At 40.0% G+C, this 15,663-nt stretch overlaps 2 protein-coding genes and 1 long non-coding RNA gene across 5 annotated transcripts in view; 1 reads left to right on the top strand and 2 right to left on the bottom strand.

The window, feature by feature from the left end:
- Nucleotides 1-4,877, bottom strand: part of LOC103135907 (disabled homolog 2-interacting protein) — a 189,150-nt gene extending 184,273 nt beyond the window's left edge. Inside the window, exon 1 of one of the 3 annotated variants that reach the window (XM_007548914.2) lies at nucleotides 4,528-4,877. In XM_007548914.2, the coding sequence (XP_007548976.1) occupies nucleotides 4,528-4,585 (58 nt within the window). In that variant the 5' untranslated portion in view covers nucleotides 4,586-4,877. The remainder of the gene's footprint in view (nucleotides 1-4,527) is intronic. The other 2 variants (XM_016669891.1, XM_016669892.1) reach the window with 2 other exon arrangements.
- Nucleotides 1,948-10,230, top strand: LOC107835880 (uncharacterized). The gene is made up of 2 exons (XR_001661708.1): nucleotides 1,948-2,466; nucleotides 6,991-10,230. It is a non-coding gene; the product is annotated as an uncharacterized LOC107835880 (long non-coding RNA).
- Nucleotides 9,463-15,499, bottom strand: dipk1b (divergent protein kinase domain 1B). The gene is made up of 5 exons (XM_007548912.2): nucleotides 14,853-15,499; nucleotides 13,772-13,906; nucleotides 11,887-11,994; nucleotides 11,469-11,645; nucleotides 9,463-11,351 (listed from the first exon to the last, which is right to left on the bottom strand). Exons 1-5 carry the CDS (start codon nucleotides 14,916-14,918, stop codon nucleotides 10,539-10,541), a joined length of 1,299 nt encoding a protein of 432 aa, XP_007548974.1. The 5' UTR covers nucleotides 14,919-15,499; the 3' UTR covers nucleotides 9,463-10,538.
- Between the last annotated feature and the right edge of the window lie 164 nt (nucleotides 15,500-15,663).

Here is a 15,663-nt window from a genome sequence, read left to right as displayed (position 1 = left end):
CAATAACTGGGCAATATTAGCATTTTATCCCTCCGTCAATAGCTGTGACTAACAATGCAATAATAAGCTCCGGTTTAACAGGTTGGACTAGAGCACTTATATCTGGTATTGACTTGATGTAAAAAGCCAAAATGGATTTAAGTCAATACTCCGAGTTCGGTGGAGATGCTTGTCTAACATTTTATTTGAAATATTTCAGTTTAATGCCCACTTTGGTGAGTGAACCCTAGTTGGCACTCTTAAGAAAGAAAACTGAGGGCTTACATATAAACTTTTTTTTATATATTACTGGTGTTACTTTCACTGTATTTGAAAATGCTCTGGAAAATCTGGAGGTTAATATCGACTTCCCATCACATTAAAGCGTGCGCACCCACAGTGAGACTCCTACAGAGTATGGATTTTAGCCTCCTTGCTCACCTGAAGCAGAAACTTCAAGGAAGCTTTGAGGTTTTCCACAAGCCAGTACAAGTCTGTTGACCAGAACATTTCTCACAGAAAACATTTGCAGAATTTATTTTTAAAACCTAATGTTTTTTGACGTCTTTAAGTATCCGAGTTGTTTCGCTTGTTGTGTCATTTAAACGTGACCAAAGTAAAAACTATGCACAAGAATTCATTTGCAGCAACTTTTATTTTTGGGAAAAAAAATATGATTTCCACTGCTTCTATAAATTACAAATGCAATCATACTGAAAACGGTGAAATAAAAAAAAAAGTGACTAAGTCTTTATAGGATTTAGAATCATCATTTCAGTTCACAGACGTTGAGAGTTTGGAGAGAACGCTTTGATCCAACATGTCCACTTGTTAAGTTCTCTGAAAAACAACTGAACTGTGAAAACCAATGGACAAAAAGAAACTCTGCATGCAAGACTGTGTCTGAACGTGATGAAGGCTGACTAAACAGAGGGAAAATAATGATGTTCTCGAGAGGGTAATTACTGAACAACAAAAACTTTGCAAGGCAATATTTAAAAAAAAAAAAAAGAAAGAAAAAGAAAAGAAACAGCACAGTAACCGCTGGCATAAAAACCAAATTACGCAAAATATGACTTAGACTTCAAACAAGTGATGCTGTTTTTTGTTTTTCCCTTGATTTGACCCAGTGTGTCATTTTCCTAATATCTCTCACTAAGCAAAGAAGTTCCACAGGGCTCAGCATTAGGATGATTTCTCATTGGCCCTAAATATAAATGTGTTTTGGGATAATCCGTCATATTTTGCAGCCAGTTTTCAACAGATTGCACATTTACCATACATTTTTCCAATCTACCAGGGCGTTTACATTTCTTGAGCGTCATTATCAGTGAGAATTTCTCATTTAAATCCAAGATTAAAAAGGCTTGTCAGTAAATTAGAAGATGGGTTTCTTTTTTAAAAAAAAACCTTGTTTGTCACTTCTGCAAAGTCTAGCTTTTTTTTGGGTTAGGAAGATTTGTATGAAATGTAAAATGTATAATAAGATTAAGTAAAAATAATATGATTGTGCTAAAAATCATTTAAAGCAAATAAGTCATCATGGCCCAATGGTTTAAAACCAGCAATTATTCATATGGACACATACAAAAAAAACAAAAAACAAAAAAAAAAACAGTGATTTGTAAAGTTATGATTGACTCATTATAATAAACTATAATAAGCTGGTATTAGGGAGTTAATTTGTCTGCAATCAGCTTAAGACATCTTTACCATATCAGCAACAGATGCCATTCCTTTAATTGTTGTTTCTTTTGTATTTTTTTCAGCCAGCTGGCCGAATATTCACAGCAACAGGTGGTGGAGGGGCAGCATATATCTCTATGGAACAAAAAGTCAGGAAAAAATTAAGCACTTTCTCTGCCACCTCAAAATTGAAACTGTAGGAGTGGCATGATCAAGTTTTTTGGCTGTTTTTAAACAACAGCGTCACTTTGGATGTCATGTGAACGTCTTCAGTGGAAAAAAATAAAAAAAGAGTTTAAATATCCAACCCAAGGGTAAGTTTAAGTCAGTTTATTGCCTTTACAGTCAAATTTCTAATGAGAATTTGCATCTATTTTATTATTAGGGTGATATCACGATAGCTCTACCTAAAAACGACGCCGTTTCTGTCGGATACCTCAACACCCATCAGAAGTAGCTCCACGATATACAGCCTCATTGCATATTACAGTTCCCGGTCAGAACAGTTTGTGTGTTTTCAGAACATTTCAGTATGTACTGGCAGACTTGCTCTTTGAAGTTTTTTTATTTTTCCCCAGAAAGGGAAGCAGAGGATTATGCAACATTTCTAACACAGGGAGACTGTGAGTCAGTGTTGATCACCACGAGGAGCATTTACACCTCTCTCTTGTCTGCTGAGCTTCATGCACTCTCACCGGACATTACCCGTTTATCACCTTCATCGCATCAGGCGACGCGTCGACACACAAACAACAAATCAACGCAAAGCGTCGTGTAGCCCACACCTCGTCACATCTTGAGGTGTGTTTTTTATTTTTATTTATTTTTTTTGTTGCAGTCTCCAGGGCTCGTGTGAAAAAGTGATGGGAATCAACATAAATGCGCATGCAGGCAATGATTTCAACCTCCCGCTTCCCTCAATCATGAGCCAAAAAACCCCCCCAAAAAACACGGTGATGGGTAACGGGCGGCGTGTCGGAATCGCGCCGACATGTCAGTCAGTCAGCCGTGGAGAAAAACTGGCAGCTACATCATTAAATCCGGTCCAGGTATCCTTCAGTTTAACAGTGGTCTGAGAGGCCGAGGATCTAAACAGAAACAATACATCTGGGTTCGGGTTTTTTTATTTTTATTTTTTCCCCACTATTGTGTAACTCAATTTTACTGTGATACTCTCAACTATCAAGGCAATTTAATGTGCCTTCAATTAGACTTTATAAAATCGAATTATTTCATTCAAACGTTATGCAATCGACCATCACAGAGTTGCATCTTATCGTAAGGAGAAAAGTGAAGCTAAGGAGTTTTTCAACAAACATTTTTACCCAGGATGACTGTGTAATAATATAGCTATCTGTCAAGGCTACTGAGGTTCACCAGAGAACATTGGTGAACCAGTGACGTCACAAAGACCAAGCAGCTCAGCAGGCGGGTCAGGGATGAAGCTCCAGAGGGATTTATACCACAGGAACCTCAAAGTTCAGTTTTGGGAGTCAATGTCCCACGGCTTTTAGATCTGTGTCCGGTTTTGTACTTCTGAACCGATTACATTTCTGCAAAACGTGACTATTTCTTTTTGGTGTGTTGAACCCACAATCTAGATAACAGTTTAATTTCACATCATTGTCGACCACAAAGCATGTGGAGGAAATAAATAGAAAAAAAAAAAAGATCTGGTCAGACGATAACGAGCTTGAACTTTTAGCCCAAATTGAAAATGCTGTGTGTGTGTGTGTGTGTGTGTGTGTGTGTGTGTGTGTGTGTGTGTGTGGTGAAAAACTAAAAGTGCATCTCATCCTAAAAATACAGTGAAACACAGTGATGGCTGCATCATGCTTTGGGGATGTTTTGTTTCATCAGTGATGGAAGATTCAGACTGACAGTAACCCTAAATGTGCAGCCTTACCTACAATTAAACAGTCACAAAAACAGCACGTTAATGTGGAAAGAAAAAATTAAAAATAAATAAAAATGGTCCAGTTAAAGTAACATTTTAAATTAAATTCAGAATCTGAGGGAAAACTTTAAAAAAGCATGAGACTGACTGAGCTGCAGCGCACAAAAAGTCACTATTTAGCTGTAAAAGGGGAAACGGGAATTTTCAATCTGTAAATATATATATATATATATTTTTTTTTTTCGTATTTTACAGTCATGGAAAGATTTGTGCTGCTGTTAGACTAGGAAAAAAAAACTCAATCACGTGTGTAATTGTAGTGTGCAAAAACAGATATATCTGGAGAAGTTGGAAGGGTATAAATTATCTTCATCGCCGTCTGTTTGGTGATGAAGAGCCATTGATTTGCACCGTGTACTTCACCAAGAACAAAAGCGAAGCAAATCCACGTATTGCGGCTGAGCACTTCCATTAATCAATCTGCCTCACTGTTCAGCCGAGATTACAGAAAGAGGAAACCTGCATCGTGTTTTATGATCGCCTTCATCTCGGAATTAAAGCTTTACGTTACGGGGGCAAAACTACAGCAGATCTGACTTTAAAGAAATTGTTCCTAAATCTAGGTCACGAGAACCAACTACTCCCCTCATCCATATGGAGTTTCACAGCTGGGCTTTAAGGGACCAGCCAGTTGTAGTAACAGCAGCTACTCCACTTTCAGCACTACCATATGGAGAGAGGCGCAACAACAACAACAAGCATTATCACCTCCTGCAGAACACCACATGCTCTCATAGGTGTGTGTGTGTGTGTGTGTGTGAGGAAAGGGGGAGAAAAAAAAATGAACACACAGATTCAGGTAGAAGATTAAACAAAATGTCACACTTCAGAAAAATGGATAAGAGGATGCTTAAATATGAAAAACATTTTTTTTTTTTTAATGGAAAGATGACAGATTTGCTTACCTGAAGGGGAATACGAAAACATGACTTCTTCTTGTTGCTGCTGCTGATGCTGCTGCATCTTGAGTCCTCGCTCCTGGGAGTGAGGCGACCAGCGAGCCGCCCTCGCTGCGTGTTGTGGTGACGGAAGTCTGTGGAGCCGCTCGGGGGGAGAGACGGCAGCATGCGCGTAAACACCAGGGCCGGGGCGACGAGACGGGAAGGGAAGGGAAGCGATCCTCCCAGATTACCTTGGAAAGTGACTGCAGCCGCCACACTCTCAGTTTCTCTCATTCTTGTTCTCGTTCCCTGCTGGGGTGTGTGGGGAGGGGCGGGCTGAGGGTGGGTGGGGGGGGGGGGATGTGAAAGCACATGCAACTGCGGATGGAGATCTTTTGACGTGCACGCAGAGTCAGGAGGCATGGGAGGAGCGAAGGGAGCCGGAGGAGGTGCCGAAAGGAAGGAACGAAGCAATTACCTTTTTAGTGTAGCCTTACTCGCTCAGGCGTTGAGCCGTCCCCCTCTCCCCCTCCTCTCCCCTCCCCTCCCTCCTCTCGGTAACCTTGCGGGGCGCTGCACGCTGAATCAATTCGGAGCTTACATGCACTACATCAAGTTTAAGTCTGTGTATGACAGATCCAATCTTCTGGGAATTTGCGGAGCCGAACGAACGGCAGCAGGCCAGCGTGTCTGCAGAGAGAACGCATCAGAAATTCAGAAAAAATAAAGAAATGAATTAAAAGCAGTCAGCTGCAGGAGTTAGCAGGTCAGGAGGAGTGTTTCAGTTCCAACAGGGGTGCAGCGTTCCTAAGACACTAGAAAACGGAAGACCTGCATCATATGCATTCATAATGGAGGGAGAAAAGTGTGTCACGAAGGGTCAAAATGAGGAACTGGGCAGTTAGTTATGTTGGGATACACAGAGCTATGGATAAGAATGTTTGTCCCCTTAAATAGTTTGTTCTGTGTTTTTGGTCACATTTTTTTTAGAGCTCATTAAAACAAATGGCTAAATCCAATCTGGCCTTTATGGAACAGTAAAGGCTCCACTGCATAAGCAGGTACTAACCTGGCATCAGTCTTCTGCCTCAACTGGCAGCGAGTGGCTCCCATCTCCGTGGAGAAAATCTGCCCCACTTTTCTTTGCAGATTTGTTTTAATTCAGACATATTGGAGGATTTATGAGCATAATCTGTCTGTTTTAGGTCATGTCACGGCATGTAGATCAGTCATTTGTCTGGACTTTGACATTTTAATAACGTAATCAAAAGGCAGATGATGTCGTAACTCGGAAGGCAACGTAAGAAGCCAGATAATCTGTAAATGCACCAAAAGTATAAAGACCTTTTTTTTTTTGTGACATGTCTTACCGTCTGATGAAATAAAGTGCTTGGGTTTATTGACAACAGATGCAAGACAGTTTTAGACTGGTTTAGTTAGTAAAGTTAAGAAAATAAAAACATAATGCGGTGTACGCAAATATCTGGTTTTAGCTGTATAATAGAAAAACAAGAGATCAAATTTCAATAAAGAGATTTACCTATGCCGTCAATCAAATTACAAGCTTTAGATGTTTTTAATGTTAAGATTACAAAATGCACACAAAGCAACTTAGGTTAGAGGGTGGTAGAGAAACAAAACCCAAAAGACAACGACTAAGGAGTACCAAGACTTTTAAAATCCAGTTAACAAATCGTTCACTTTTGGTAGCAATACTGCAAAGTATAAGTGAGAGAAAAATCTGTTAAGTCTTCAGAAAAGAAACAAAATTAAACCAGAGACAAAAACCTGGCTTTGTTGGAAACTTACACTCAATTAGAAAAGTGTGAAAGTAAAAGAAGAAAGTACAAGACCACATTTGTCCAGGCTGTGCCGCTCACACTTAAAGAAAAGCCTGGACAAGCCTCATACTGGAATAATATATCTGAAATGACAAATCATATTTTACTTTCCTTTCATGCTGTTCAGAAGAAAAGTTCATTTTGAAGCGAATTTCCTTACAATAATAGAAAAACCTGTACTTTTCTCCAAGTATTGGAGTTTCACCTCCAATACTTGTTCTATATGTCATTCTCCTAGGAATCGACTGACTCAACAAAGTCAAAAGATTTCTTTCTTCCCCTTGGCTCTCTTCTGAACTTCCTTGACCTTCTTCAGTCCGTTCATCAGCTGTGTTGACAGTCTTATCACTGCACGTGTACAAACTGTTCCAATTCTCTTTCTGCAAAGGGATGCGATTTGTTTGCGAGTCCCGTCATGCTTACTCCTTTTGGCGACTCAATGGATTAATTTGCAAAGGTTTTGTGAATACAGTCAGTCTGTTTGACAGAGGACAATGGTTCACAGATGTCTGCTGTATTTTCAATATCAAGTCACAAAAAAAAAGGCCTCCATTATGAGCAAATGGAAATTCATCATAAGCTATAAATAGTGTGATAATAAAAGAACAGGAGCCTGGCATCAATTTTTTCTTCTTCTTTTCTGCAGGTACGACATGCGTCTGTGCAGGACGCGTGTGTGGTTGACGGTAGGGAGTTTGGCCATTGTGTGGTTCTTTCGACGGACATTCAAATAATTTCTTCCTGACTGATGTCGTGGCTGGAGGTAGAGGCGAAGAAGCAGAGACGATTTGCGTGGTTCTAAGCTGTCCTGGCGCAACAGTGTGCTGGAGAGAGATGTTCACGGTTTCTATGGAGCCAGTCACTATCTCCACAGCACGGGATGCAACGCGGACAATTATCAGGTTCTGCACCTTTGTGTTTGTTTGCTTCACATTGTCTTCCTCTTGTCAGCTGTGGACAGGTGGAGGACCACCAGGCAAACATAAACTTATTGGCTCCTCTTCATTTCGTTTGCAGCTTCTGCATTGTGTCCTTTAAAGATTATTATTTTACTTGTGAAATGAATAAATATGACGGATTTTAATTTTCTGAACAGCATTGAAGTTTACATATGAAATTCATGCCAGCAGAAGAGTTTTTTTTTTAAACCAGATCTCTACATGATGAGATTTTAGGTTGCAGAGTGAAGAAATGTGTTATGTCTGCCCTTCAGTAGCATAACTAAGGGTATATTTCTGTGCTGAATCTGAAGTAAATATCGTAAAAACAAACAAAACTATTTGCTGTAATAAGTTAATTATAAATGTTCAGGTTAATGTCTTACAACCTGAAAGCGATTTACATCGTTTATCTTACTGCATGTCACGTCCAAATGTGGTACAACACAATTGTACTTGTTTCGGTGAACACAAACAGCGCCATCTAGTGAACATTTACTTAAACAGTACTTCACTCCCAAATAAATCTTTTTCAAAAGACCTTTTGTTTTGAATGAAAAAAATAAATAAAATCTTTTTATTTTTTTTCGAAATTGTTCGTCCATTTTCTATATCTTTCCTCCAGCATTGACTTTTGGCGTCATAAACTGAGGGTCATTTAGTTAGTCAGTGTTTGCTTATTGTCATGTCATCTATGGCGGCCTCTGGTGGTGTGTTTTATTGTTGCACATAATTTGCTTTTGCACTTTCTTTTTTTTAAATCCAAAAGTTCTGATTAAACTTTTGCAGCATTTTATATCACAATTCAGATTTTGCAAAGGACTCGGGAGCCGAAATCATTTGTAATTAAGACGAGCCTTTAAAAAAAAAAAGAAAACAAAAAAGTAATAAAACCGCGAGTGGAGAACATAGCGTGAACAACAGGAGTCAGCAGGAAATGGCAGCGAATGAGAGACTTTACACTGGGGAGTTGATTACTGACAAAATACAGGTGGGTGATTAGAGGAGGCGCCAATAAACATCAAAAAAAAAGAAGAGGAGGCAAACAGGCAGAGGGAAGGAGAATAAAGAGGAGGGGAGCAGATGGGAGGATATGGGAAGAAGGTTTACTACGCCAAGAAACCTGAGCACAAAAGCGCAAAGACCATGCAAGGATAAAGCAAGAAACCAAAAACAAAGGGCTAAACTGATTAGGCAACACCCATGTTGATTTAAATGAGCAATACAACAATAATCAAAATAAAGCAGATGAAAACCAAAACTCAAACACTCAGTGATGCTGACAAGCTTCATGGAGATACTGAGTTCATTTCCCATTGACTTTGCACTTGTCCACACTCCACACACAGCCACTGCTTTAGTGACCATGCAATCAAACAGAAAAGCTGCCTGTCAGTAACCTCATAGACAGTGTGACAAGGGTATTTGACTCCAGTCCTCAAGGCCCGGTGTCCTGCAGTTTTTAGGCGACTACCTGCTCTAACAGACCTGAATCAAATGGCTCAATTGCCTCCACAGTAGGTAGTCCTGCTGGTGACATGTTTTTATTTTTGTCTGCAATTAAAAGTTTGCAGGACGCCGGCCATCAAATTGAATAACCCTGACTTTTGGAGTGTTTTCAAAATATAAGCTCATATATGAACTTTCTTTTTTGGTAGGCCAACAGTTCTGTATTAAAAATCCTTATTGAAAATCATGCATGGATTCTCATCATCTGTAAGGCATAATATTCAAAATGATCAGAAATAAAGGGTTAAAATGTGTATTTCTCTGAATATAGTACATTTGTTTTAATTTTTTAAGCTGAAATGGTTAAAAAAATGTATATGGTATTCTACTTTATTTAGATCTATATGTTAATCCTTAAAATAGACGCACAACTTTCACCATAGATAAACATAATTCACAGGCATTACCAGCAATAGCACAATCCCAAGAGGACATGACACTAAATGAAACTGTAATGTGCTGTTCTATTTACTTCTCTATGAAAGACGGTGGTGAAAAAGAAAAACTTAATGCCCACTGCAAAATTTATTTTCACCGGAAATAAGTCGTTTGAACCAAACTTGAGTTTATTTTCTCATAGCCGTACATCTCCAATCTGTTGTGATCAGCTTCATTTGCAGAAAATAAAACCGATTCTTATCCGTGCACAAACAAAAAGAACAAAACAATAAATCCAAGTTGCTTTATTTTAAAAACCAAATTACATGTAGAACCAAAGAGATGGCGTTTACGGGCAGAGTCCTGAGAATAGTGTGCAAATGGACGGATATCTGTCACAACTAACGAGTTGAACAACAAACATGACGGAGTCATCCGTAAGGTATTTGGGTTTGTCGGTTCTCTCGATTCACATTATAAATTGCAGTTCACAGTTTTCAGTTACAGTTTTGTGAAAAAGTAATTGCATCCTATTCCTAATAGCTGGTTGGGCCACCTTTAGTGGCAGAAAATGGAGCCAACACTGACGTAACTCACAAAGAACCTTTTTGATGGAATGCAGAACTTTAGTCCACTCTTCTTAGCAAATAAGACAATAAAACCTTAGTTTTGTTGTTTTAACCACTTAGAGAGACTTGCTGGTGTTTTGGATCATTGTTCTGATGAATGACCCAAATGGTGTATTGTTGTTTCTGCATTGTCTTTGTCAGTTCGTTTATTGTTCACCTTTTTGGTCTCATCAGAACCTGTACATTTTTGACTGACAAATTTTGTAATTTTAATCTCCATTGGTTAAAGCAGTGGACTTTATTTCCATGTTCTCTAATTAGATATTAATTGTTGGTGTGTTGCTGTTTTTATTATAACTTGCATTTTTAAGATTTTATCCTACTTCATGGTGTCAGACAGGTTTTACTTAAGTGACTTTTATTCTGCAATTTTAATCAGCCCTTTGTGTGAAAGCATGTAAAAATGTGATACGAGTCAATTCACAATTAAAGAAAAAAAAATTATATTTTGACAAATTGGTTGAGTTGGATAACTTTTAAATGAACTAATTATTGAGAATTAATGTTATATTTAATAAAGCTATGTTTATATGATATCAAAATTTGATCATCTGAAACATTTTTAAGTTTGACAAAACAAGCAAAAATAAGAGGGTATAGACTTTTTCACGATCCTGCATCTCCAGTCAGTGATAATCACACAAATGATTGAAACGGTTACGCTATTTGGCAAAACTTTAGATTCTCTCGTTTTGTATATAATTCATGAGACAGAACAGCCGATTGGTTACGGTCTGCTTTCAGGAGTACTGTGTGTTGGAAATTTTCTTCCACAGTAATGTCTTCAGGTTGTTGAGAACCAGCGAGTGGTGCACTTCCATCTGGCTCGCTAACCCACTGAGTGTCACGCAGGTGCGTAGCTGCTTCTCCAGATCGCCCCGCAGGTCTGATGGGGCCCCGAACAGCAGGTAATCCTGCAGGAGCATGCACACCTTGGCGAGGTTAGGCTGCACGACCTCCGTGTTGCACTGCTTCACCAGTCGATCGCACGTGGCGGAGCAGTCTTTGCCGTAAGTGCAGTCCGCGTTGTTCTCGCACCGCCGGCCCTTCAGGAAGGCCCGCACCACGGCCTCCGACGCCACGCTGCGCAGGTTGGCCATCTTGCAGTCGTACTTTGAGTTGTAACCCACGTGGTGGGGGCTGGCGTCACAAATTAGGAAGCTCCCATAGGATCCGTGGAACACCTCCTCCACGAACTCCAGAAGGCCGATGGTGATGCGGGCCCTGCGGGGCCAGGACGGCGCCAGCCAGTGGTTCAGGCCAGAGCTGAGAGCTTCTGGGACGACCGCCTCCAGGTAGTGAGGGACCTCCAGCCTGTAGAGGGAGCTGTGGCTCACCCTTTCTGTCACGTACAAGTCTCCACAAAAGCCCAGAAGCTTTGGGGTGTGCTCCTTCTCCTGCAGCGCCACCATCAGGAGGAACTCGTTGATGTGAAGCAAAGCCCAGATGGACTTGGCCTCGGCGAGAGACACTTTGCCATCCTGGTTGATGTCAGCGAGAGTGATGACTCTGTCCACCAAGACGCTCAAAGACGGTTGTTCCCCGAGATTAGCCTTCAGAAAAGAAATTGGACGTTCAGTAAGAAAAAGAGCACATCAAGAGCTCTTTTCCTTCTGTGCAACATTAGAATGACTTCCATTGTCAATTAAGTAGTTTGACGTAAATGGTACCTTAAGAAAGCTGTGCAGCATCTCTTTGAATTCGTCCATTGAGGTTCCACGAGTCGGCTTGTCGAATAAGCTCATTTCCGGTCTCGCCAAAGTCTCTGGGACTCCATCTATGTTCACCGGATCCTCAATGCCACATTTGATTACCACCGGCCTGTCCTTCCAAAGTCCAACGTAGACCTGAATGAGTAAAATCAAAACTAGAGTTAGTTAGAAATATGGAGAACATGTTGAAATGGTAGCCAACGTTTGTGTGATATACCCAAAACCGCATAAACTGTAAATCGATATGCATTTCTTAGCTGCTTGAAACTATTATTTTACAGACATACACAAAGATAAATTTTATCATATAAAAAAAAAAAAAAAGCATTCAAAAGCAAAAAAAAAAAAAAAAAAAAAAACAGTGTTTGTGTTTTACCTGATGGGTGGAGGAGGTGGACATGCAGTGGTGCAGCGTCAGAGTTTTCTGATCACACAAGGCCTTACATGACGAACCTGAAATTATGCCCCTTCTGTAGTGATCGCACTGAGAAAACAAGCAAAGAAATACCCAACGTCAGGCCACGGGAAACGGGAAGCAATCCCAAGTGAGCTAAGAAACATCAGCCATTTTAAGACCTCTATATTTACGTAGTCTATGAGGTCTACCAAACAAAAGCAACAATTGCATGACATTGTTGCTGTGTCCTCTTTTCAGCGGTGTCACTTCCTCTTAATGACCGTCTCGCATTGCATTTCTTCCCACAGGTCACTGATTCTGACCAAAACATATCGGTTTGACTGGTACTTGAAATACGTGTGCAAACCTTTACATCGATTAGCAAATTAACCTACGGATCTCTGAGACCTCGACCAGGGTGAGAAACCGTTCAAGACCGACCTCAAGAGTACAATTACACACAGAGTCAACCACGTCATAAAATATTAAATGAATAATGATGTCCCAGTGGAAAAGTTTAAATTTTCCAATGGCCTTTCCAAAAGCCTTGATTTTACTTCAAGGCTGAGGTGCTGTCATTATCAGTCGCTTATGTTTATATATATATATATATATATATATATATATATATATAAACAGTTGATTCTGGATTATTTAGTAGAAAGGAAATTCCACAAATGAACTTATTTCCACAACTATAAGTGCATCAGCATTATTGGCGAAGTTGGTAGAATCTTTGAAAAACAGTAATTTGTACAAAAAAAGTCAAGTTTAGATGAAAAATCTGTCAGTGAAAGTAAGTAAATAAGATGCATATCACTCTAGTATGATTTTTTATTTCTCCCCTTGTCTGATTGTGATCTTACTGCAGACGTGCTGAAATTTCCGCCAGCTGGTGCCGAGGGCGGAGGTCACGTCACACATCAGAAACTGCACACTCAACTGAGTTAGAATTAAGGGCAAGGAAAGTTTGCTGAGCCTGAACGAAACATGAGTCATACCAAAAGGAAACGATTCTGGTTTTTATTTTTTCTGAGCCGTCAATGTCGTTTCTCACTGCAGCAGCGACACACGTTTAAAGTTCAGACAGATAAAAGCAAACATTTAGAAATACCCTGGTGAAAAAAAAATACAAATGTTTTATCTTTTAGTTTTTTTTTTTTACACGTAAAGCGTAAATTTGTCACCCAGTTATTAGAAAAATTGGAAACTACTAAGTTCTGAGCAAGATTGAAAGGAAATCATACCAGCCAAGCCTTTAAAGCAGAACATTTAATAATTTATGGATTTTTTTTGGTGTCATTCTATATGTTGAATGTGGGATGGGTGTAGTGAAATGTTCAGTGATTGGTACAGATACATTAGCTCAAAATGAAGGGACACTCATTTTGTCCTATTTATTCCACTGAATCCAGGTACGTTGTTGTCCCTCCCTTTTTTAATTCCGTCTTATTTTTAAGACTCTTCTCGCCTACTTCGTGTTGCCAAACAGGTTCCAGTCATGATTTAACTGCAGAGGTTGGTTCGGATGTCTTTATTTCTCCATTGGAAAACAGAATCTTGCATTGACTGGTTTTCTCCTGTTTGCACCCTTTCAAACTATTCTGCAACATTTTGGCAAAGCTAGCTAGTTTGCCAATTTGTTCCGAACAGCCTCAAAAAAAATCACATGCACATCGTCAAGGTACTTCTAAACGTTCCCTTTGTGAGCTCGACAAAACATCGGTTCATTCTTAATATGTGCGAGTGTGACTAAGACTATTCAGTGCAGCTAAGTGGTGTCATGAATGAAATGTCACATGCAAAAGCAAAATACATTCCTTTTTTTTTTACTCCGAGTAAATACAAGTACGTGTTTACTTACGATGACCATTTGACACACGTGCCCGCGACACATCTCAGCGTACGAGGCATACTGCATGTAGACGATCCAGCTGATGATGAGAATGCCCAGCCAGGCGAGGAGAAGGTACTTCACCTTGATGGCCGGGAGCCGACTCTATGGAGCGCAGCAGAGGACAAAAAGGTGTCCGCTTAATTAGAAAGTCATTACAAAAGCTCATGGGAAGTAGAATGTATTGAAAGGCAACACGTACACCGCGTATTAATACATTTTTTTCCAGCAGTATTCATGCACTTGGAACTTTCCCACAACATGTTACGAAACAGCCAGCATGTAAATTAGGCTAAATTGGATATTTTTCGCTGGAGTCTCTAGAATGATGGATCTGACACGGTTGATTGCAAAGTGGTAGAATGACAACAAAAGGAGGTAGTGTTGCGTCATAATCGAGTTTGTCAAACTTACTTTTTTTCCATACGTAATACTCAAACTTAATTCGACTAGATCTAACAAATTAAAAAAAAAATTAAGTTGGAGCTCCATTTTTTTTTAGTGCATGGCCATGGTTGCCATTTTTTAATTTCTCACGCGTTCTCATCGTCATTTCTGGTTTCTATGACCTCGTAACCCCAGACTTGCATATTCGTTGACTCCCAAGTGGGGCCTCAAAACTCATCTTTGAGAACGTCTGAATCACAAACAGCTGAAATGCCGCTTCATCATTTCTAGCCAAATCAGTGCAGGCTCAAGGACTTCATAACGCACCATGCTAAAACTAATGCAGCAACGACGAGTCACAACTTCACCATTCTTTCTTAACCCGTTCAAAATAACATGTTTAGCACAACAATTTCTATACTGGCCCCAAATAGTCTGCTTCCTCTTCTCCTTCATTTCCTAAGCTGGGGCCCAAAAGCTAGCGCACTCTCCTCACTCTTGCCTGCATTTGCATCGTCTTTTTTTCTCTCTCCAGTGTTTGTGAGGTTGGGTTGGGTAGGATGAGGAGAGGGGGGTACTTTGCGACATTTTGGATGTATATCCACAAAGATTATCCAAAAATGTCCATCGAGTCTCTTTTTGTGTGTGTGTAGCAGGTACCTACCTGCAGGCCTTTAGACAGAGGGCAGAACAGCATCAAATGGACCAGTCGCCGCAGAGCCCTGGGCATCCTGAGCGGCAGTGAGGAGGAGGCAGCGGAGCGAGAAAGCGGAGATCCCCGTCAGATCACATCCTCACAGCGACCTGCACGCCATGCGGTCGCACTCATAATTATGACGCACTTTATGCCGCCTTTACATGTAATATGCCTTCTGAATCAGGGTAATTTTGGTAAAAAGCAGAAATATCCGGAGCTCGTCCTTGAAATAGAGGAACTTCAGCCTCCATAAGGGCTTTTATGGCGGCTGACATACATAAAAATTAAATCTCAAAGACAGAAGAAAAGGGATGTCTCCGCTTCCAAAAAAAAAACCCCTTATAAGCTAAAGCCACTCTCTTCCTTATCCCATCAAAAAATAGCAACAATGATGCAGGCGGTGTGTCGCGCGATGCACTCTCAGCTCAGCTCTGCGCTTTTTTAAAGGGACAGGCGCCAAATTGTGAGAGGTGCTTTTATTTCCACCGACATATAATGGCGAAAGATCCATTTATTTATTTTTATTTGAAGCGGGGGTTTTGTTTTGTTTTTTTGTGGGGGAAAAAAAGCATCGCCCTTACATACACGTACATATCAATAAATTGTCTAGCTACACAATTAAATTGAATTAAGTAAAAATCTCATAGACCTTTTTAAAAAAAATAATCAATTCGCAACATTGAGTGATGTTGCAAGGGTTTTTGGTTGATCATTTTGATCATTATGAAGAGGTATCCTTACTCCAACAGACCGGGATCAGCTCTACAGAGGCCTGATA

The sequence above is a fragment of the Poecilia formosa genome, unplaced genomic scaffold (assembly GCF_000485575.1).
Source record: "Poecilia formosa unplaced genomic scaffold, Poecilia_formosa-5.1.2 Scaffold28, whole genome shotgun sequence".
In the NCBI taxonomy this organism is placed as follows: domain Eukaryota; kingdom Metazoa; phylum Chordata; class Actinopteri; order Cyprinodontiformes; family Poeciliidae; genus Poecilia; species Poecilia formosa.
The sequence above is the reverse complement of the archived record's forward strand: the minus strand, read 5'-3'. Positions and strand labels throughout refer to the sequence as shown.